This window comes from Moschus berezovskii, chromosome 14 (assembly GCF_049115385.1).
Source record: "Moschus berezovskii isolate FMDL1 chromosome 14, NW_MosBer_1.0, whole genome shotgun sequence".
Taxonomy (NCBI): Eukaryota; Metazoa; Chordata; class Mammalia; order Artiodactyla; family Moschidae; genus Moschus; species Moschus berezovskii.
The window spans coordinates 53,198,475-53,222,420 of record NC_142473.1 but is presented as its reverse complement, the minus strand read 5'-3'; the positions used below and the strand labels follow the sequence as shown (position 1 = coordinate 53,222,420).

Below are 23,946 nucleotides of genomic sequence, written 5' to 3'. Positions count from 1 at the left end.
TTTACTTGTTTACTTACAGAGTTTCATAAATCAACAGAATTCAGATTTATGAAATTCAAATCTGAGACAAAGAGTACAATTGACATGTCAATATATCAGTTAATTCCTGGGTTCAGTCTTTTTTTTTTTTTTAATAGATTTCTACCTAGTTCTTCAAGCTTTATTTATGTACCTATCAATAGATGTAAAAAAAATTGGGACATATTCTTGGTTAAATTAAATAATGCATTTGTAGCAGTATCTAAATAAGATAAAACTCTCACAAATAAGTGCTGAGAATATTAAATTTAATGATAAGGATGTATAGTAAAAATCATGAAAAATGCATTTGTGGAAGATATTTTAAAAGTTACTTTGCAGAGTACATGGAGTCAGGTTATAACATGTCCTATATTGGATGCCTTCAGTCAGTTCAGTTCAGTTCAGTCGCTCAGTCGTGTCCGACTCTCCGCGACCCCATGAATTACAGCACGCCAGGCCTCCCTGTTCATCACCAACTCCCGGAGTACACTCAAACTCATGTCCACAGAGTCGGTGATGCCATCCAGCCATCTCATTCTCTGTCGTCCCCTTTTCCTCCCGCCCCCAACCTTTCCCAGCATCAGAGTCTTTTCCAGTGAGTCAACCCGTCGCATGAGGTGGCCAAAGTATTGCAGTTTCAGCTTTAGCATCAGTCCTTCCAATGAACATCCAGGATTGATCTCCTTTAGAATGGACTGGTTGGCTCTCCTTGCAGTATAAGGGACTCTCAAGAGTCTTCTCCAACACCACAGTTCAAAAGTATCAATTCTTCGGCGATCAGCTTTCTTCACAGTCCAACTCTCACATCCATACATGACCACGGGAAAAACCATTGGATGCCTTAGATTTTGCATTATAAATTGTTCAATAAATTCACTTATTTCCATGGATATTGGGGCTTTTTGACTGTGGAGATTACTGAAAATTTACCCTTTATTTTTAAAATCATTTATCGAGTGTTTTAGGTAAATTCAGTTCAGTTCAGTTCAGTCGCTCAGTCGTGTCCGACTCTCCGCAAAAGCATCCATTCTTCCGCAATCAGCTTTCTTCACAGTCCAACTCTCACATCCATACATGACCACGGGAAAAACCATTGCCTTGACTAGACGGACCTTGGTTGGCAAAGTAATGTTTCTGCTTTTTAATATACTATCAAGGTTGGTCATAACTTTCCTTCCAAGGAGTAAGCGTCTTTTAATTTTATGGCTGCAATCAGCATCTGCAGTGATTTTGGAGCCCAAAAAAATAAAGTCTGACACTGTTTCCACTGTTTTTCCATCTATTTCCCATGAAATGATGGGACCAGATGCCATGATCTTTGTTTTCTGAATGTTGAGCTTCAAGCCAACCTTTTCACTCTCCTCTTTCACTTTCATCAAGAGGCTTTTGAGTTCCTCTTCACTTTCTGCCACAAGAGTAGTGTCATCTGCATATCTGAGGTTATTGATATTTCTCCCAGCAATCTTGATTCCAGCTTGTGCTTCTTCCAGTCCAGCGTTCCTCATGATGTACTCTGCATATAAGTTAAATAAGCAAGGTGACAATATACAACCTTGACGTACACTTAAGGGAAATGAAACATCATAAGATAGTGTTGCCATTTTCAAAAACTTACAGAATAGTGAGAGAGGAAACAAGTCTTTGAGGATTGTAAACTTAAGACTTTTTCTCATCTATATAGTTTGTTGCTTTTTTTTTTGGTCCAAGTCATAGGACGTTTTCTCATCTATATAGGTTTTTTTTTGTCCAAGTTAGAAGTTAATTTCCTAGTGATTATTCTCAAAATTTATAAATGACCTGAAAGTCCTGTCTGCTAGAATTTCAGTATATTACCCAGAATACGGCTTCGTATCTCCCGGGTTTTAATGCAATATACAAAAGGGTTGAGAACTGGAGGGATCAGTAGGTATATATACCCCATAATAATGTGCACCATGGGTGGAACATGTTTCTCAATGCGATGGAAAATGGATACTCCCACCATGGGGACATAGACCAGCAGCACAGCACAGACATGGGAGACACAGGTGTTAAGGGCCTTGAACCGTTCCTCCTGGGAAGCAATGCCCAGCACAGTGACAAGAATCTTCAAGTAAGAGAGGAGAATGAGTAGAGAGTCCATTCCAAAGATGACGAGAATGACAATGAGGCCATAGATATTGTTCACGCGGTGGTCAGAACAGGAGAGCTTGATAATATCTGGGTGCAGGCAATAGGCGTGGGAGAGCACATTGGCCTTACAAAACTTCAGTCGCTTGATAAGAAGGGGTCCTGGGAAGATTATGGCCACAGCCCGGAACAGAAACCCTGCACCTATCTTAGCAATGGTAGAATTAGTCAAAATAGCGGTGTACCTGAGTGGATTGGAGATGGCCACATAGCGGTCAAAAGCCATGGTGAGCAGGATGCCTGACTCTGTTAGGGAGAAAACATGGATGAAGAACATCTGCACGAGGCAGGCATCAAAATCTATTTCACGGATGTTGAACAAGAAAAGCTTGAGCACGGTGGGCAGGGTGGCAGCACAGAGTCCCAGGTCACTGGCAGCCAGCATGGAGAGAAACAGGTACATAGGTGCATGAAGGGACTGTTCCACCCAAATAATCACTAAGATGATGACGTTACCCACTAGGGCAATTAGGTAGAGGGCACAGAACAAAATGGAAATCACAGGATGTGAGTCTTCCAGTCCAGGGAAACCAGTCAGAAGAAAGGGTTTGTAGGTACTACTGTTGAAAAAGACCATGATGTCTCATTAGGAACACAGGAGTCAGTAGCCTTTCATCTCTAGAGTGAGAAAGTCAGGATTATTACATCATTACCACGACTCTTATTTTATTAATATAAAGACATCTACAGTATGTGCTTATGCTGGTTACCACATAAATCCCTTTTACCCCCTTTTTGAAGCTCTCATCAAAGAGAAACATACAAGCAATAGTAAAGTTTTATGCAGAAATCATAATATGAAACTCATATTAACTGTTTAATTTCCCCATATGAACCCTATTTTAATCAAAGCATGAAATACCATATGTAACAGTGTCTCTGAATTTTTCTTCCATTTTTAAAATATAATTTGTGGTGTGGATGCTATGAGAAGACAGCTTAAAACAAGGATAAAGATTAAACTCCAGGGTAAGAGGTAAGAAGGGGTAAAACCTCTCCTTTACACTTAATGCTTGTTATCTCTCTTTGTGTTCATTAAGGAAATTGAGCACCAGAAACCAGGAAATATGAATGTCACCTGTAGACAGTCCATATCCTTTCAGGGAAAATAGACTTATGTGTATAATTAAATCACAATGTCTCTCTACCAAACCATAATCCCAAGGTCATGTTAAAGTAACATGATGTTCCCCTCTTTTTGTATTTATTTTTCTTTCTTAATCTTAAAAGTGTAGACCAAACAGCAAGATTGGGGTTTAGTATATCCATACTCTATTTCTAGATCTGACACTGAAAATGTTAGTCACTTAGTCATGTTTGACTCTTTGTGATCCCATGGAGGCCAGGCTTCTCTATCCATGGGATTTCCCAGGCAAGAATACTGGAGTGGGTTGCCAATTCCTTCTCCAGGATATCTTTCCGACCTAGGGATCAAACGTGGGTCTCCTGCATTGCAGGCAGATTCTTTCCCACTAAGCCCAGGGAAGTCCTGAGTACATCTGACACTAGCTATATCATATTGGCTAAATGCTTCTGCTCTCAAAAATAATTTTTTTTTAATTTTTAAAATGTTTTAATTGGAGTTAACTTTTAATTAATGTTTTAATTGGAGTTAAGTTTTAATTAATGTTTTAATGTGGAGTTAAATAAATGATCTGCTAAGGTTTCTTGCCATAAAGATCATTTGGATAACTTCATAAATTTATTTTTAACATATATATGTGTGTGTGCATATGTATATACATATGTGTGTGTGTATATATATAATCATTATATATAATGATTACATATATTATATATATATATATAATGATTATATGCTTACAAAACTGCCCATTCTACACACTGTTCTTTGTAGTCAGAATATTAGCTGATCAGTGCTATGGAAGTACATGTATTATATAGCAGAGAAAATGCCGTGGGAGGTAATATTTAAGCTGAGGATCTAAAGGTTGAGAAAAATGTCTATAAAGGGTTGTGTGGTGGAAAAGGAAAGAATAGGGGAAGAGCCATAGGCCAAGGGGAAACTGAGTTTTGGAATCTGTAATTTTCAGAATAAATTTTGGGTGTGGATAAAGGCTTATTATGAAAAGTACGAAATAAAGCTGGAGAAGTCAGTAATTTTAAGGCATTCTTATATGATTCCCAAATAAACAAATAAATGTAAGGATACTAATTTTAAGTGTATATGTGTATATGTTTTGAGATGGTCAATAGTATGATTACAGTTATATTTTTGAAAGATGACTCTAGTTGCATTGGAGTCAGTTAATTGCATGGACAAATTTTACTGTTCTCCATAAGGTGATTTCCCTGTTTCAAGGAAGCTGTGATTTATAATATTAGCTAACATGTACTGAAAGGAGTAATACTGTGCCTCTGAGACTGTCACATTTTTAAAAATCATCTCCCTAAAACTTATGAAAGCCTTGTGTAAAAATTTCAAGTTTACAATTATTTTTCAGATGAAGTATCAGGCTTGGAGAAGTCACGTGACTTTCCTCATAAATAACTGTTAAGCAGCAGGACAGAATTTAATTAAATGAAGAAAATTAAGTGTGCAGTCCATGAATTTTGCCAGTTTGGATGTTGATCTCCTTAATTGTATTATTACATAAAAATTAAATGCATAGACTCTGCTTGTGTTCCATAACTGCATGACCTTGGGCAATAAATTAGTTCTCTCCAAACCTTGGTTTTAAATCTATAAATTGTGGGCAGTTGCAATAATAATATCTATAACATAGGATTTCTTTGAAAACAGATGATTTGTGTTAAGAATTTAAAATCTACCCTGGTATATAGAAACTCTTCCCAAAAATAAATTAAAAATATTATTTTTAATAATATTTCTCAGTAGAGTGCCACATGTTTCTTTGCTGTATTCTATAATCAAACATGTCACCTGAATCTGTGTTGCTGTCTACAAATACAATTAGGAAAATTTGAGGGCTGTAAATTTCATAAATATGATTCCAGGGATTCTTCCTATATAGGCTTCCCTAGTAGCTCAGCTGGTAAAGAATCTGCCTGCAACACAGGAGACCCCAGTTCGATTCCTGGATTGGGAAGATCCACTGGAGAAGGGACTGGCTACCCACTCCAGTGTTCTTGGACTTCCCTGATTCTTCCTATAGTGGCAGCATGGAATTCCTACCTATTTACTGATGATCTGTTGCTTGCATTTAACATCTCCATTGGTCATCTTGGAAACCTGGTAAATCGGAGAAAAATTGATATCTTTAGAAAAGGTACAGTGAAAAAAAAAGACCTCAAAAGAAAGCAGCCTTCCAAAGGCCTTGATAATTATGCAAACAGACTTGAAGAGGAAATAAAATCTAGGATTAAGAATTACTGTTTAAAACCTCTCTTCCAGGAATTTCAATTAGAAACAAAAGAGGAATTCCCTGGCAGTTCAGTGATTCAGCACTGTCACTGCCAGAGCCAGGGTTCAGTCCCTGGTCTGGGAACTAAAACTCTGTAAGCCGCTCTGTGGTATGGTCAAAACAAAAAAGGGGCAGAGCAAGGGGAGGCACCTGTTTTCCAGCAGAGATACTGAGTACTTTAGGACCGTAGTAGAAAGGAAATGCTCCTAAAATTTATGTCCAGAAGCAGGCAGTTATTTATGTGTGAATGTTTATCAGCATAAGTCTGAACTATTTTGAGGTTTCCCCATGAGAATCATGTGTGCTGAGTCAGTTGCCACGAGTGGTTCTCCAGAGTCCATAAACTAATGTAGTTATTTCTTTCTATCACCTTCCAAGGCATAAATAAATCTTACTTTGTACTATTATTCACAGTATTTTTTCTCTAAATTAGGATTTTAAATCATATTAATTATGAGAAATGTTATATAGTTAATGCTTCTATTCTGTGGATAGTATCCTATAACTATATGGACTTGTTTTTATCCTAAGTTCAGTTCAGTTCAGTTCAGTCGCTCAGTCGTGTCCGACTCTCCGCGACCCCATGAATCACAGCACGCCAGGCCTCCCTGTCCATCACCAACTCCCGGAGTACACTCAAACTCATGTCCACAGAGTCGGTGATGCCATCCAGCCATCTCATTCTCCGTCGTCCCCTTCTCCTCCCGCCCCCAACCTTTCCCAGCATCAGAGTCTTTTCCAGTGAGTCAACTCGTCGCATGAGGTGGCCAAAGTATTGCAGTTTCAGCTTTAGCATCAGTCCCTCCAATGAACATCCAGGATTGATCTCCTCTAGAATGGACTGGTTGGATCTCCTTGCAGTATAAGGGACTCTCAAGAGTCTTCTCCAACACCACAGTTCAAAAGCATCGATTCTTCGGCGATCAGCCTTCTTCACAGTCCAACTCTCACATCCATACATGACCACGGGAAAAACCACTGCCTTGACTAGACGGACCTTGGTTGGCAAAGTAATGTCTCTGCTTTTTAATATATTATCAAGGTTGGTCATAACTTTCCTTCCAAGGAGCAAGCGTCTTTTAATTTCATGGCTGCGATCAGCATCTGCAGTGATTTTGGAGCCCAAAAAAACAAAGTCTGACACTGTTTCCACTGTTTTTCCATCTATTTCCCATGAAGTGATGGGACCAGATGCCATGATCTTTGTTTTCTGAATGTATGTTTCTGAATATATGAATAAGTTGTATATATTCTTCCCATTGACTTGAATCTAATGCAGGGATCTTGACTATATTTTTGTGTGGTTGTTACTATCTTATAGACAAACGCCCCAGGAAACAAATTCACTCAGGAGGACAGTGTGAATAGTGGAGTACAGTTTATTACACTGGTGGGTCCGAGGCAGAGTTTCTTCTTTAGCCAGGGACCCCAACCGACTTTTGTGAAAACCTTATATGGCATCTGTTCCCATCACTTCATGGGAAATAGCTGGGGAAACAGTGGAAACAGTGTCAGACTTTATTTTGGGGGGCTCCAAAAATCACTGCAGATGGTGATTGCAGCCATGAAATTAAAAAGCACTTACTCCTTGGAAGGAAAGCTATGACCAACCTAGAGAGCATATTTAAAAGCAGAGACATTACTTTCCCAACAAAGCTCTGTCTAGTTAAGGCTATGGTTTTTCCAGTAGTCATGTATGGATGTGAGAGTTGGACAGTGAAGAAAGCTGAGCGCCAAAGAATTGATGCTTTTGAACTGTGGTGTTGGAGAAGACCCTTGAAAGTCCCTTGGAGTGCAAGAAGATCCAACCAGTCCATCCTAAAGGAGATTAGTCCTGGGTGTTCATTGGAAGGACTGATGTTGAAGCTGAAACTCCAATACTTTGTTCACCTCATGTGAAGAGCTGACTCATTGGAAAAGATCCTAATGCTGGGAAGGATTCGGGGCAGGAGGAGAAGGGGACGACAGAGAATGAGATGGCATCACTGACTCGATGGACATGGGTTTGGGTAGACTCCCAGAATTGGTGATGGACAGGGAGGCCTGGCATGCTGCAATTCATGGGGTCGCAAAGAGTTGGACACAACTGAGCGACTGAACTGAACTATATACCTTAAGTGTACTACACAAGCCCACATCCCCAAATTCCTTAAACCTAGGCTGGAAAGAGTTAAAGGGAGATAAATCAGGTTACAGCCATGATTCATAACCAGAAGTGTCAGCTGGTTATACATTGTAGCCTATACCAATGGGAGCCATAAAGATTACAAAGGTGATTGAATATATAGGGCGTTATTACATTCTTTATGGCAATGGGGAATCTTGGTATAGAATCTGGTGTTGATCAGTCCAGGAGGCCAGTTCAGCCATAGGTATGTTTTCCCCATGGCTACCAGGCATGTAGTCCAAAGTTCACTGAAAGTGCAAGATGGAATTTCCTTCTTTTTCAAGATGAAGTCAGTTCAGCCTGTTCCTTTCCTCTTTCAATTATTGTTGAACATTTGCAATTTGAGAGCCATTGGTAGATAACCTATAAAAGCTAACTGCTTAGTTCATATTTCCTAATCAACATATAAACAACCTTGTTTAACATATAAAATATATTGCCTTGTCAGGAAATATATTTTAATTAGATTCAATGATCCATCATACTACAAAATTTAATTTAAAAAAATACAACTTGAAGGTCCAAACTTTGCAATTTACCTTCTGGAAACATCCAACATAATCACAAACAGTCTTAAAGATTAAATTTCCCTAGAGATTCTCTTAAGCCTGGGAGAGATCTATCCCTTTTGTCATTGAATTTTTCTCCATTATCTTATAAAAATATCATTAAAACCTATCTTTATGTGTTTAATTCAGTACTTTAATTATAACTATCACAAAACTAGGAGCTCTGAAATATGACAAGTGAATTCAACATCTTATGGCTTCATTGATTAAGAAGCATTCATTGAACACACATGTTCATAGGACACTGAGAGGTGTTGGAGATAAAAAGTAAATAAAGGATAGTCTTTAACCATAGGATTAACTACTTTCATGTTTTAAAACATATATACTTCACCACTTTAGCAACAGGTGATGCTGAGAAAATTACTTAATCTCTCTAAGTCTAAATTCCTCATTTGTGAAATCAGGTTAACAATGATTATGATGATCATCAGACTAACAATGATTATGATTATGATGATTATGGTGATAATTATATAATTTAAATTACATATATGTGTTTGAAAACATGTAAATATATATAATGCAGTTGTTTTAGTTGCTAAATTTTGTCGGACTCTTTTACAGCCACATGGACTGTAGCCCACCAGCCTCCTCTGTTCATGGGTTTTCCCAGGCAAGAATACTGGAGTGGGTTGCCATTTCCTTCTCCAAGGGATCTTCCTGACCTAGGAATTGAACCCACATCTCCTGTATTTTTACCACTGAGCCACTAAGAAAGCATATATATATGTGTGTGTGTATATATGTGTGTGTATATGTATATATACACATATTTAAATGAGACATATATGCCTCACAAAGTCAGGCATTCAATATACAAAAATTACACATGTCTGTATAATCCACAATGTTAACTAATGTATGTTTATTAAAAGCTTACTGTGTGGTACAATTTAATGTGTCTTACATGCTTTCACTCATTCAATCCTTAAAACTTTATGGAGAAGGAAATGCCATGATCCCTGTTTTATTATGAAAACAAAGCCCAGAAAGTTTTAGCAAAGTGCCTGGGTACACAAAGATAGCAAGTGGTAAAGCTGAAACATGAACCCAGGCACTCTCATTCTAGAGTCAATGCATTTAACCTCTAACTATATAGTGAGTTGAAGTGACAAAAGTACAACATACAATTTCATTTTTTACAATAATGATAGGGAGAATTTCTGTTTAGTTTGATTCAAGGAAACAATCTTTCTGAGGAGTTTAAACAGGAGCTGTATCTTGAAGGATAACTGAATCCTCTCCAGGTAAGAAAGAGGATGGGACAGAGAGAAACATTCTAAGCAAAAACACAAAGATATGAAGAGAACTACTGTTTGAATAAAAGTGAGAATTTTAATGAATAGTATAAAGAGTATAAACGATATACAAGGATAAGAGAAACAGTAGAAAAGGTAATCCATAAAGCTCTGCTTTGCCATCCTGGAGCTTCCATGGATCTGACACAATTACTTGTTTGTTTGTTTTAAATTGTTAGGAGGATAACTATGGTCTCAATGTAAAGAATGTACTGAACATAGTAATCAAAAGTTAGTTCCTTGAAGATATCAGTGGAAACTGTTGAAACGTTATAATAGAAATGATAAAAGCTTAAACAATGGCATTTAATAGAGTCAAAGAGGAATGGAGAGGAATGGAGAACTTAGATGTTAACCTCTATGAAGCTCTGAGACTAAAGCGATGGAAAATAGTGAGAAAAGAAAACAAATACAAATAATACTTTAGTAAATTACACAGAGAAACCAGGTCAGGGAATTTCAGCATGTAACTCTAAGTACCTCTGTTACCAAACCAAACTCGAGTCCACTTACACACAAGCAGTAAAGCCAATCTACAGACACCAGGTTGTGGTGAAAAAAGCATTTATTGTAGGGCACCAAACAAGGAGTCTGGGATAGTTAACGTTCAAAACTTCCCAGTGGGTTTCTGCAGACCATTTTTAAAGGCAAGATGAAGGAGAGGAGCTGCAGGGATTTTGGTTAGCTCATGCACAATTTTCTCATTACTTGATGGTGAGGTAACAGGGCAATGTCACGAGGGTTAACATTATCAGTCCTCAGGCTCCAGTAGGTCTGGACTGGAGGCTAATGCCTGTGGTCATCAAGTAGTTAATTTCTTCCATTTGGCGGGGGTTTTAACATCAGTAAAGCAACTCAGGAAATGTGCATTAGATACGGTTATCTAGGTACTTCTGAGAGGAGCTAAAGTAGAGGATATGGGGGAAGGGTCTATCCCAGAAGGCCCCACAAGGTACTGCTCAGTTACACCTCTAGAGTAATTTCCATTCTGTGTAAGCCAAGAAGTGAAGGAATGAAAAGTTACAAATATTTTATTTTTTCCAGTAAAATATTTATATTCTTTTTAATAATTTCATATTCAATGTCAGCAGTAGCATAGTCACTACAAATTTAAATTGTGTTATTTGTAATAATAGACTTCATCCCTGAACAAGGACTTGTTACATATAATAACCAGCATACTTGAATCTAGCTCAGTGGGCTGCCTACACCCTGGGCAAACTCCCAAGTATGTAACATCAAGCATAAAGTGATTTTTGTTTTCAGGATAAAGGTTTAGAGATCCCATGTTGGTTCAGGTAACAAAATAATTGCAGACACATGTTACTCTTGGTGGAGAGAGAATACTCTATGAGCAATAAATGCTTACAGATTTGTGAACTTGATTATTTATAGCAATGTTGAACTTTTCCACAGTTTTATTTGACAACTTGTCCAGTTTGTCAATTCACAGAAATAAAACACAATTATTTATTGTATGCAGAGTACATCAAGACTATGTAGAGGATATATTGCCTCTTCTATGGATATTTACAGTCATCATTAATTTTTCAATTGCCTATACTTTATGTGGAATTCTTTGAGGTTCTCATGGATTTCCTTCCTTTTAAAATCACTACCTATTTGAAAACTACTACCCCAGTTAACACCACAAATGATCACTAGCAGCATAAAAAGAGGAGAGTCCCTTTAAGTTCATCAGGTTTTAAGTAAGCTCCCCAAAATTCATAGGCACACAGAATATACTAAGTGTACTAGTTTAATTAGAATTGAGAAATTTCTATCATGTATGGTCATTCTTCCCCATTTAAATCTGATAAGATGTCTAATACCAGTGGAAAAAGATATGTCAGTTATGAAAAAGGGATAAGTCATTTATATTCTTTCCTCCTTTTTCTTATACCATCTGTGCAAACAATTTCAGTATAATCAAGCAACCTTTACCATTAGAGAACTAAGAACATGGTCTCGAATTTTCTTGGTCCTTATACCATAAACAATGGGGTTAAGAAAAGGTGGTACCAGAAGGTATATATTGGCAATGAAGATATGAATTTGGGGGGCCACATCGTGGCCAAAACGGTGAGTGAGGAAAGTAAAGACAGCTGTGGAGTAGAAAACGAGAATGACACAGACATGGGAGCCACAAGTGCCTAGAGCTTTAAGACTTGCTTCCCGCGATGGAAGATGAAAGACTGCACGAAGGATTAGGACATAAGACACAGCAATGAATAACCCATCACAGGAACCAATGACAGAGGCCACACTGAGGCTGTAACGCTTGGTGGGCCCTGTGTCCACACATGCCAGCTTTACCACAGCCATGAACTCACAGTAGGTGTGGGCAATGATTCGAGTCCTGCAGTAGGGCAGCTGTCTGAGCAGGATAGGATGTGGGGAAAAGAAGGCAACTCCCCGTAGTACCACAGAAGCTCCCATTTTGGCGATGCGAGTGTGGGTAAGAATGGTGGTGTGGCGCAGTGGATGACAAATGGCCACGTAACGGTCAATGGCCATGGACAAAAAGAAGCCTGATTCCATAGCAGTAAAACTATGAATGAAGAACATTTGTGTCAGGCAGGCATCAAAGGCAATGTCATGGGCTCCAAGCCAGAAGAGACAGAGCATACGAGGCAGTGTAGACGTGGAGAGGACCAGGTCAGTGACTGAGAGCATGCACAAAAAGAGGAACATAGGCTCGTGGAGGTTCGCTCTGCCCTAACCACAGCCAGAATGGTCACATTCCCCACCACCGCCACCACATACATGGAGCAGAAGGGAATCCCAATCCAGACATGCAGGTGCTCTAGTCCTGGGATGCCCATCAACAAGAAAGTGTCTGGAGATGTTTGGGATTTATTGGCTGGTCCCATTGCGCTGCTGCTTTCTGTCCCTTGCTGATAGAATCCTCCTTTTTAGGCAAAAGCTTTGTGCCAAGATCATCACAACCGAATCTGGTAACAAATGAAAAACAAGTCTGGGAGATCCCAAAGCATCACATTAGAAAACATCCAAGGTTATATACTTCAGGGTGAAAAATTTTAGTTAACACTAATTACTAAAATAAAAACCTTGCAACCAGACACAAAGTACTAATCCTAAATCAAGTCATGAATCTCACACATTTAAGAACAAAACAAGCTCTAAATCTGTTAACAATCTATGTATAGTAAAATTCAATACTACTTTTTAAATTCACAATTTGCTTTCAGCTTTAGTCAAATTATCTTTTGATAAACAATAATCAAGCATTATAAATAGAAAGGATCTCAGAAATCATTTAACCCAACTTTCTTCTTAATATCATTCTGAGATATAATATTCTAGGACATGTCTGAAGTACTCTCTGAGAGTACATATGCTCAGGTATGATTACTCATTTCCTAGTCCATGGCACCACGGAGAAGGCAATGGCAAGCCACTCCAGTACTCTTGCCTAGAAAATCCCATGGATGGAGGAGCCTGGTAGGCTGCAGTCCGTTGGGTCGCTAAGAGTCGGACATGACTGAGCAACTTTACTTTCACTTTTCACTTTCACACATTGGAGAAGGAAATGGCAGCCCACTCCAGTGTTCTTGCCTGGAGAATCCCAGGGACGGGGGAGCCTGGTGGGCTTCCATCTATGGGGTCACACAGAGTCAGACACGACTGAAGTGACTTAGAAGTAGCAGCAGCAGTCCATTAAACATGTTCCTAGTACTGTCACAGAACCTATTCTCAGGAGGTGTGAAACAGTACTGCCCTTTCCACGGAGCTCTACAGATTTATCTGTCTTGTGCATAAAAGTCTTCACAAAATTTGAGCCTTAACAGTCATATCTTCATTAAGTTTTCTCCTTTTCCGCGAAATAGTCCCAGTTGACATACCTGCTTATTTTAAGCTTAATTTTCAAAAATCCTAACTTTCTATCTTAACATTCAATCCTAACTTATCTATTCTTCTGTGCATCCCCCAATATGCCTTGTTCCTTACTTTGATCACTTATATCTGAACATACTAATCTACAAAGATCCCTGTACTTGGTACCACTTGATTTATACATTAGTGTGATTTCAGTTACGATCACTGTTCAAATGAAGTAAGGAAAGAAATTAAAACTTAGTGATCCTAACATGAAAAATATATATATTTTCCTGGAATCTTCGTATATGTTCATTTGTAGCTGGAAAAGCAGTGTAAGCTAAATATCATTTTTCAAATTTTATCAATTAAAACATAGTATCTCAGAGTGTTACAGATAATGCAATGGCCTCACAGAAAGAATGGCTAAGGCATCAGAATTCTAATATAACTCTGCATGACTGCAAAATACACGTTAGTTCCATTACACCAAAATCAGTATTTGCTGTCACAGATGTTAAGTAATTTTAAAATATAACCAACAATGAGTTTTCATAATTTTAAAGTCATATTTATTAAGACACTTTTGAGTGAGTGTTTAAACATTTGGTTTTTTCATTTAAACTTGATAATCTATAGAGTATTACTTTAGATATTACTTTAAGTAATCATTGTGCTTCTTTTATTATTATTAAGCATCTATCAATATTCACACCCTGAATTAAATGATTATTGTCTATCGATTTTAAAGGTATTTATTCTACATCTACAATGAAGCAATTGAAATCTAATTTTGAAATAAGAATAGACCAATAACAAGATTCTTTTTATCATCCTAGAAAATTGTTTAACCATTCTAATATACTCTACATAATATCCATAAATTAGAGATGGATCTTTTGAGATTAATGTAATTACAAATATTGAGTCCTATTTATTCCATTGTAATTTATAGTCTGATCAAGTGTCATCAAAACTGTAATGTGATGCACATTATCCAGCATTTTAAATATTCCCAGTGTCTTCTGAAAAATTTTCCAGTCTGACCTGAGCTCTGTAAATGATCATTTGCATAATAGTTTAAATGACCATGATATTTGACTCAGAGGAAATAAAGTTCAATAAATCTTGAAATGTATCACTTATCATAAGTAATGGTATAACTTGTTTCATCTTTTTTTTTCCCGTCCGTCTGATTATTTTCACTCCTATCACAGGTTCTTCCTATGCCCTTTTATTAAATGCATGTATTTCCACAAAAACTTTTAGTCATGTTCTATATAGTGATTATGGGCTTCCCTGGTGACTCAGATGGTAAAAAAATTCTGCCTGCAATGCGAGAGACCTGGGTTTGATCCCTGGGTTGGGAAGATCCCTTGGAGGAGGCAATGGCGATCCACTCCAGTATTCCTGCCTGGAGAATCCCCATGGACCGAGGAGCCTGGTGGGCTACAGTCCATGGGGTCACAAAGAATCAGACATAACTGAATGACTAAACACACAGCACAGCACATACACTGATTATATCATTTTCTCGGTTTCCTCAACTGTAAAGTGGAGAAAATAAAATGTTGTTACTGCATGTTAACAAATTAGCACATTATCTTACACAGAGCATTTAAAGATATTCTTTCTATATCTCCCACGGGGGTAACAACTAACTTCTAACTATTCCCCAAATACAACATGCTTCTTTGTGAAACTGTGCCTTTTTCACATACTTCTGTGATTGTAATGTTCCTCTCCCTCCTTTTCATTAACTTCCTTTTGCAAACCACCATTCTTGCAGTATCTAGGTCAAAAGTAATATTCTTCCTCCCACAGACATTTGCTATGACTGATCAACATTTAAAGCTGACTGGGCTCTTCCTTGCTCAGAGCTGAATCTGACCTAAAAGCTTATCCTGGTCAAGGAGTTAAATGCTACTTTAACTCTCATTTGGAGTATCTATGACCATATGCTCCATATACTTTAGATAATCAACAGAGTTCACTACACCTTCTTAGTGTTTTACATGTCTACAAGATTTATTCTTAACTTTACTTATGGTATTTTTGAAGAGATGGACATTACCTTTTTGAGGATTTCATAATTTAAATGTAGATGTTTGAATGTAGCCTTCTTCTCTCTTTTTCTGTCCTGTATCTCTATTAACTCACCCAAATTAGAAGTTCAGAGTAATCCAGACAGCCATCTTGCATGAGAGCAGGTGCTAAGAAGTGTGGTCATTGAATATAAACTGGATTGTATCCAGCATCAAATCCCACTGAATTTAACAGTGTAGGTGGCAGGGGAATCAGTGGTCCTCCAGGATATGGGGCCTTTTCCCAAACTACAAGACTTAAATTACTCTAATTAATATTAACTATCCCTTAAGGTAACAAATAAGGACATTATTATTTCCCAAAGGTTTCTGAATTCTTTGCTATGAAATATATTTGTGGGAAAATATTAGGAAACCTCAGAACCATAAGAAAGTACTATGTTCATATGCTGAGAGGTCATCACTTTCTGGGCCTATGTTTAATGCTAAAAATCCCTTCTTTCATTGATCTTAAAAACAACCTTTGTAAATAGGAAATTACCACTAAAATGTCAAGGAATAGTGAGACCATTAGATTAAATGATTTAAGTAAAATTTTTACACCAAATGAAGAGTGACTTTATCTGAATCCAGATATCTCTAGCTCCACATTTTATTTATTTAATCACTGTATGACCAAGATTTAAAACTGAAGTATGCCTGAATTAAAGTCTATAACTTCCATGGATTATAACTGACAACATCCCAAAGGACCAACAAGAACCTTTAGCGTCTTATTGGTTCTTGGCATCACTTTCTGCTACACAGCTCATCTTTAAGTTTCCCTGAGTCGCAACCAGTTCAGACTTTCTTTCACTGTCTCCTTTAAGATTCTGATTCATGTTTTTACTTCTACATCTGATCCTTCCCTAGGCCTTTTCATTTCATTTCATTACTATTCATTTTAAGGTCATGATGCAATGTCACTGCTTCAATAAGGACTACTATTCTTTTATACTAAATTGTTTGTGTTATATTCTACTACAGTTTGTATTCTTCCACTTTCTCATTTATCATATTGGTAAATATTTTTAAATGACTGTCACGCCAGTCCAGGTGTTCAGTATACAGTCACACAAGTTGTAATCTAAATAACCATGGGGACACCAATCTCATAGCCTCTGATATGAGTGGTCCCTAGGTCAGAGAGGCCCATGTACAGAGGCAATCTTTGGCTTATTTTTATAACAGAGATCTCAAGCTTGCAGTTTTCTAAAAAAAAAATGGCTAGAGAAAAATATCTTCTACAACCAAGTGACTGGTCTTACTTTGAATTCATATTCACTATATCAAGTGAGCCCCTAATACTACATTTAATTTTGAAGTCTTCTAATTTCTCAGTCTCCTCAAAATTATTTCATGTATTCTTTTAATCCAAACTTCTGTCACACTTCCCCTAACCTGACTCTTATATGATAAACTAGATTCCACTTTCACTGAGAAAAAAGAAGCAAGAGAAGATCCCATCAACATGTTTACTAACATGTCTATCTATCTGCCTCTGAGCTCATGTATTACTACTGACTTGCTGCTACTATGAATGGACTGTCAACTTCTCCACTTGAGCAATATATCCTTCTCTGTCTTACAACTCAACTACTTTGCTTTTGCTTTATGTTATGCTTTTTCATGGGTAATCATCATTGTCTTTCTGTGGCCTCATAGTGGATACATGATATCTAAGTAAGGTAAGTTTTAAAATTGATCTCTGTCACTGACCTGGAAGAGAGTGATAATTAAGGGAAGGATTACAGTGTTAGACTTCAGGTCATGCACAGAGAGCATACCCAGGAAGAGATATGTGGGTTTATACCAAGTAGGGTCTGTCCTGATGATGAACACAAGCACACATTTCTCAACCTGAACCAAAAGGAAGAAAAACAAGACTAGGCAGATGTAAAGGAAGGTAATGGAAACTTCTGTCCTGAGTTTCTAGGGAGTAGAAAGGTGTTTGGATGAAAATTGATTCTATTAAGAGCTAACATCAAAGGAGTTATTTATCCTTCTCTCCTGTGACCTTGAGAGAGATGGTTTCATGCTCAGTCATGTTTGACTCTTTGCAACTCCATGGACTGTAGCCCACCTCTGTCCATGGGAATTCCTAGCAAGAATACTGGAATGGGTTGCTATTTCCTTCTCTAGGGGATCTTTCCTGACCAGGGGATTGAACCATCTCTTGAGTCTCTTGCATTGGCAGGCAGATTTTTTTTTTTACCACTGTGCCACCTGGGAAGCTCACTTTGAGCTTAAGATTGTTAAAAATGCCAATGTATAAAACTGGAAATTAATTTTAGTCATGGGATAAAAAGTGGAGTATCCTAATGAATGTACTGAATCTTGACCTCTTATGTATAGACAATATGCAACTTAATAGCTTGACTTAGAATTTTTGTTTGACTTTATAATAGTGCAAAGTGATACACATTCAGTAGAAACAGTAGAGTGAATACTGAGCTTTGATTTTTTCCAAAGCTAGCCATAGAAGGGTTGTACCCTCCTGCTGTAAGATACCCTCCTGCTGCTGGGCAGTGGCAGTGAGCTGCAGCTCCCAGTCAACCATGTGATCATGATAGCAAACATGTTTACAAGCACTGTACATCCACATAACCAATCTGCTTTTCACTTTCAATACAGTATTAAATAAATTACATAAGATATTCAACATTTTATTATAAAATAGCCTTTGTGTTAAATGTATTTGCCCATCTGTAGGCTAATGCAGGTGTTCTGAGCACATTTCAGGTAAGTGAGGCTAAGCTATGACAGTCAGTAGGTTAGGTGTATTATATGCATTTTTTAACTATGCTATTTTTAACTTATGATGGATTTATCAGGATGTAATCCCATCAGAAACTGAGGAAGACATGTACAGGATTCAGAGCAATACGGGTGACTAGCCATGTCTTATCAATCTGTTTGGAAGATAAGTGAGTAGTGAACTGAACTCTAGAGACAAGAAATGGCAAAATCTCCAAGTGTGTGTGGGTTGGTAGGGTATGACTGTCACTTAGAATATTATCTATATTAAAATAAGTTACCCATATATGTGATATGTCTGATGAACAAATTAATATATCATTATGACTAAAATAGAGCATTTCAGTGCACTAAATAAGCACTGTTTTTACATATTTATAAATTCTTTGAAGCTCTAAGAGAGGAATAAAGGCATATATTCATGTTTTTTTCTTTTTTCTTTAACAGAGACAAAATAGTTGGTTATGTAACTTTGTATAATAGTACTTGAGAAATAAACGGAAGAATTCCAAGATTAAAGTATATGTATATCTCTTGTTTGTGTTTCTAAGTTTTATGCCCCTAAGGGGAGATAAATAGATACACAGATATAGCCCTATACACATAACCTTTTCTCTGTGGGAAATATACTGAACCTGTAAGAACTATTGGATTTTGTGTTTCCCTAATTGTCCTTTGTTTCAAACTAAGAGGTCTATCCACATTTCTCATGAGAAGTAACAGGATCTCTGTCTTATCTGAGGAAAGATGCTGAGAAATTCTAGTGGTTCATACTATTTCAGACCTGTAGAATAAGAACTGCCAAACCCAGAAAGAAAATTGTGGAGACTGGACTCATATAATAATATAAAGTCTAGTGTCTTAAATCCTGAAATACTGATGATCTATGATGTTGCAGCACCACTACAATTCTTTCTCACATGCAGCAAGGTTTTTTCACACTTCTCAAGTTTTTGTTCAAACCCCGCCACCAGCTGAATATCCTTTCCCCTCCCATCTACACAGTCATCATTTTCTGTTCACAACTTTTCTCTTTTTCTATGATCTCTTCTGCTAATTCTACCCACAATGAAATTCGCATATGGTGAAATCCCATATCCATGATTGCTAATTTTGATTAAAAAACATACTGTTTATTATCAATGTTTCCTGAATAGGAATCTTAATCATTGTGTTATTTGGAGCAACTGACTGACATAAATTTTAAACATCACAAATTTTAAAATTGAGATTCTAAGATTGAAAGTATCTTCTAAATTTATTTAGAATGTGATTATGATTATGTGATCTATGAAATGCTGATCAACTTTAAGGGAAGTGGATATAGAAATTTTGGTGAGTCTAAGGAATCTGCTGACATTTTACGAAGTCCAGCCAAAGGATCAAAATAGCTCTCCTACTAAAAGCTTCTCTGTAAGGCATACAGTTGATATATTTCTTAGACAACCTCCAGAACAGTGTCCAGAGACTACCATCCCTACAGAATTTCTCATATGCTAAAATCACATCGGGCTGTGCTGTGCTAAGTCACTTCAGTTGTGCCCAACTCTTTACAACCCTATGGACTGTAGCCCGCCAGGCTCCTCTGTCCATGGGATTCCCCAGGCAAGAATACTGGAGTGGGTTTCCATGCCCTCCTCCAGGGGCTCCTCCCGACACAGGGATCAAACCTGCATCTCTTACATTTCCTGCATTGGCAGGTGGGTTCTTTACCACTACTGCCACCAGAGAAGCCCTAAAATCACCTTATCTACCTTCTAATGGAAGCACTGAGTTATTAAGAAGCAAAACAACAGTGTATGGGACTTGTACTCTTACCCATGCACCTGGTTATTTTCTTTCCCTGGTAATGTGGCAGTTTGGCAATTATAACTGCTGCTGCTGCTGCTGCTGCTAAGTCACTTCAGTCGTGTCCAACTCTGTGTGACCCCATAGACGGAAGCCTACCAGGCTCCCCCTTCCCTGGGATTCTCCAGGCAAGAACACTGGAGTGGGTTGCCATTTCCTTCTCCGGCAATTATAACTACTGAATATCAAATCTGCAATATATGAACTACATTCTAGCAGTCAATAGAATCCAATATATTGTTTATTTTTTTCAATATTCCTGGCTCAATCATAATTGCTCTAAAAAGCCACTGAAGCTCTAACATCAATGTTGACACCTTCACAAAAATTCATGGTTATGAGTTTATTATTTTTGCTTCGGCTTGTTTCCCTTGAGGGGAGTACTCATGTCTTATTAATTACATTTATTTAGTTTTGGGGTATTGCCGGGAGCCAGCGAGGGAATCCTACCCGTGGCAAAGGTCAATTGGGGAAGAGGCCTGACAGGCAAAGGCTAATCAGGACTTGAGGAATCCCCTGGACTTACCTGAGCATCTACCCCAAAGAAAACCGGAGTCTGACTGCTTTACTATCTTACACCTCTTACCAAGTCCTCTAATACTTATGGGGGCTTCCCCCCACAACCACCTTTCTCTGAAAACATTAATTCAGAGCTGTAGTTTAAAAGTTCTCCTCGGCTTAATAGGAGTGTTCCAATCCAAGCCCCTCTGATAGCTTTCTAACTTGCATGACAAGTTTGTCCGGGCTCTTACAACTACGAATGTGACTGTTTATAGCCTCCCAGCCATGCAAGAACAGAAAGCCTAATATTCTAAAATACAGAAATCTGTTGAAGAAGTTAAAATCATTAGAGTAGTACTAAAAAAGATTTCATTGTTGAATCAATGCTTGCTGCAAAGTTTCCTCTATCTATTGTATCCTTGGAAATATATTAATCACATATAGAGAATATAAGTAGTAGCCTTTGATTTAACCACATCAGATCTTAAGTTAATAAATTCCTTTCTTGTAGCTCACTACACCGGTGCCTTATAGGAATGTAACTTTGTTATGTGTCTAGCACCTGACTTTAGGAAAGTCACCTTAAAAGAATATAAGCCTTTTACTTGCTAACTAACCTATTGTTAGGAGAGAGGGCCATAAACTGTTAGCAGGCCCCCTGGCCAGAAGATGATGTAAACCACCTAAAACTTTTATCACGAGACACACAAAAATAAGCTCTGATCCTGATAAGGGTCAAGACTGCTGACCCCACGTGATTTTGGCGTGACTCTATACCTCCCTTTCTCTGTTTCTTATGCGCATAACTTAGGGTATAAAAGCAGCACTGGAAAATAAAGTTTTGGGCCTTGCTCACTGAAGCTTGGTCTCCCTATGTCGTTCTTTCTCTTTTTCCGTCCTTTTCTCTATTCTCCTTTTTCTGGTTGAGATCCTTGGAGCGCTGGGCCCTCTGAGTTTACTTATCTGCCTGGGCTTCTAAGACCCACTCGAGGGGGTGCCCTGGTGGGGTACCTCCAGTGATTCGAGAGGGCGCCTGCGGCCTATGTAAACAGAGCAAACCCCGTGCTGGGGTTTTATTGGTTTCCAGCATAAACCAAGGAATCATCAGCCCCTGTCTCTCTCTCTCTCTTTCTCTCTCTCTCGCTGACGCTGACGCCGTTCATCCCGAGGATACCCTGGGCCATATCGAGGCTGGTCCCCGATAGGGTATTATTAGTACTAGTCATTTTTCTCAAGCCTTTAATTTCATTCAATCAGGACAGAGATACACTTATTACTGGTTTTAAATATTCACAGCCATATATATAGGACTCAAAATTCGTTCAAAATGTCTGGATATAAAATTCAGCACGTAGATCTTACATAACTTTTCCTTTTTGGAGGGGGTGTGCAGGGAGAGGTGTCTACTTAAGTTTTCTATCCTTCTATCTGCTTTTTATTCCCTATTGTAACTACCTCCAAAAGGTACATATTTAGAGTGAGATTAACAACTTCATCACTAATATTTACTAAATAAAAATGTTACAGTAATGTGTTGAGTTAGAATCCATAGATATTCTATACATCTGACAAATAACAACTTTCAGGTGGTAATTGCAAATCAGCTTATGGGAGTGAGAGCAGTTAATTATTGTCCCTACACCATCTCATTGGAGAAGGAAATGGCAATCCACTCCAATGTTCTTGCCTGGAGAATCCCAGGGACGTTGGAGCCTGGTCGGCTGACGTCTATGGGGTTGCACAGAGTCGGACACGACTGAAGGACTTAGCAGCTTAGCTTAGCAACACCATCTCTTACAGTTCTATATATCTTGAACTATGTATTTCATTGATCCGACTAAAATCAAGCAACTTTTACACTTAGCGCCTTAATAACATGCTCCCGTATTTTCTTGGTCCTTACTCCATACACAATGGGATTGAGAAAAGGGGGCACCAAAAGATACATATTTGCAATAAAAATATGGATATGTGCAGGGATATTTTTCCCAAAACGGTGAGTGAAAATGGAAAAACCAGTTGTGGAGTAAAAGACAAGAATAACACAAACATGAGATCCACATGTGCCCAAAGCCTTAAAGCCAGCTTCTCGAGATGGCAAGCGGAATACAGATTGGAGGATGAAGACATAGGATACAGCAATAAGAATCGCATCACATGAGCCAATAATAGAAGCCACACTGAGGCTGTAACGTGAGGTGGCTCCTGTGTCCACACACGCCAGCTTCAGCACAGCCATAAACTCACAGTAGGTGTGGGCAATGATTCGAGTCCTGCAGTAAGGCAGCTGTCTGAGCAGAATGGGGTGTGGAGAAAAGAAGGCAACTCCCCGAATGACCACAATAATACCCATTATAGTGATGCGAGTGTGGGTGAGTATGGTGGTGTGGCGCAGTGGACGACAAATGGCCACATAACGGTCAATGGCCATGGTCAGGAAAAAGCCTGATTCCATGGTAGTGAAGCTGTGAATGAAGAACATTTGAGTCAGGCAGGCATCAAAGGCAATGTCATGGGATCCAAGCCAGAAGAGACAGAGCATGCGAGGCAGTGTAGACGTGGAGAGGACCAGGTCAGTGACTGAGAGCATGCACAAAAAGAGGAACATAGGCTCATGGAGGGTTCGCTCTGCCCTAACCACAGCCAGAATGGTCACATTCCCCACCACCGCCACCACATACATGGAGCAGAAGGGAATCCCAATCCAGACATGCAGGTGCTCCAGTCCTGGGATGCCCATCAGCGAGAAGGTGACAGGAGATGGATGAGAAGTGTTGAGAGGAGGCATGATGGTTTTTTCTTTAATTTTATCAGTTCTTCTGAAGATAAAGTTGCCATGCCAAGATGACCACAACCAGAAGCTGAAAGCATGGGAGATTTAGTTGAGGAAGACACTTAATGATTTGTTTCTAAAACAATTAAAATTCATAACCACATGAATTTTAATTCACTAGGATCAGAGAAATAAAATGTGTAATATCATACCAAATACTGTGCTTGCAAATACATAAAGATCATTCATGTGTCACTGCATATTATCATAGGTGCATATAGGTCATCTTATCCATTTATTTCCAAGAAAAAGTTTCTCTATTTACTTAACAACTAGTTATTTACTTAACAACTATTACTGTGTAATAAACCACGTCCTAGGCACTGGGAATAAAGTAACACACATCAGATATTCTTCTTAAGGAGATTACACTCTACAAGAAAAAGGTCGCAATAGGATGGTGATGAAAATGTTACATAAGCTGATATCTAAATTTTTGAGCTCACGCTCTGTCTTGGGTATCAGACATT

The 23,946-nt window shown here is 38.3% G+C and overlaps 2 protein-coding genes and 1 pseudogene across 2 annotated transcripts; all 3 read right to left on the bottom strand.

Moving 5' to 3' along the window:
* Positions 1 to 1,834: 1,834 nt before the first annotated feature.
* LOC148775599 (olfactory receptor 51L1-like) lies at positions 1,835 to 2,767 on the bottom strand. The gene has a single exon (XM_088843385.1). The coding sequence runs from the start codon at positions 2,765 to 2,767 to the stop codon at positions 1,835 to 1,837; it is 933 nt and encodes a 310-aa protein (XP_088699511.1).
* Positions 2,768 to 11,542: 8,775 nt separating this feature from the next.
* LOC129553952 (olfactory receptor 52D1-like) lies at positions 11,543 to 12,486 on the bottom strand (annotated as a pseudogene).
* Positions 12,487 to 22,486: 10,000 nt separating this feature from the next.
* LOC129553951 (olfactory receptor 52M1-like) lies at positions 22,487 to 23,434 on the bottom strand. Its single transcript, XM_055422622.2, has one exon. It carries the CDS (start codon positions 23,429 to 23,431, stop codon positions 22,487 to 22,489), a length of 945 nt encoding a protein of 314 aa, XP_055278597.2. The 5' UTR covers positions 23,432 to 23,434.
* Positions 23,435 to 23,946: the final 512 nt, after the last annotated feature.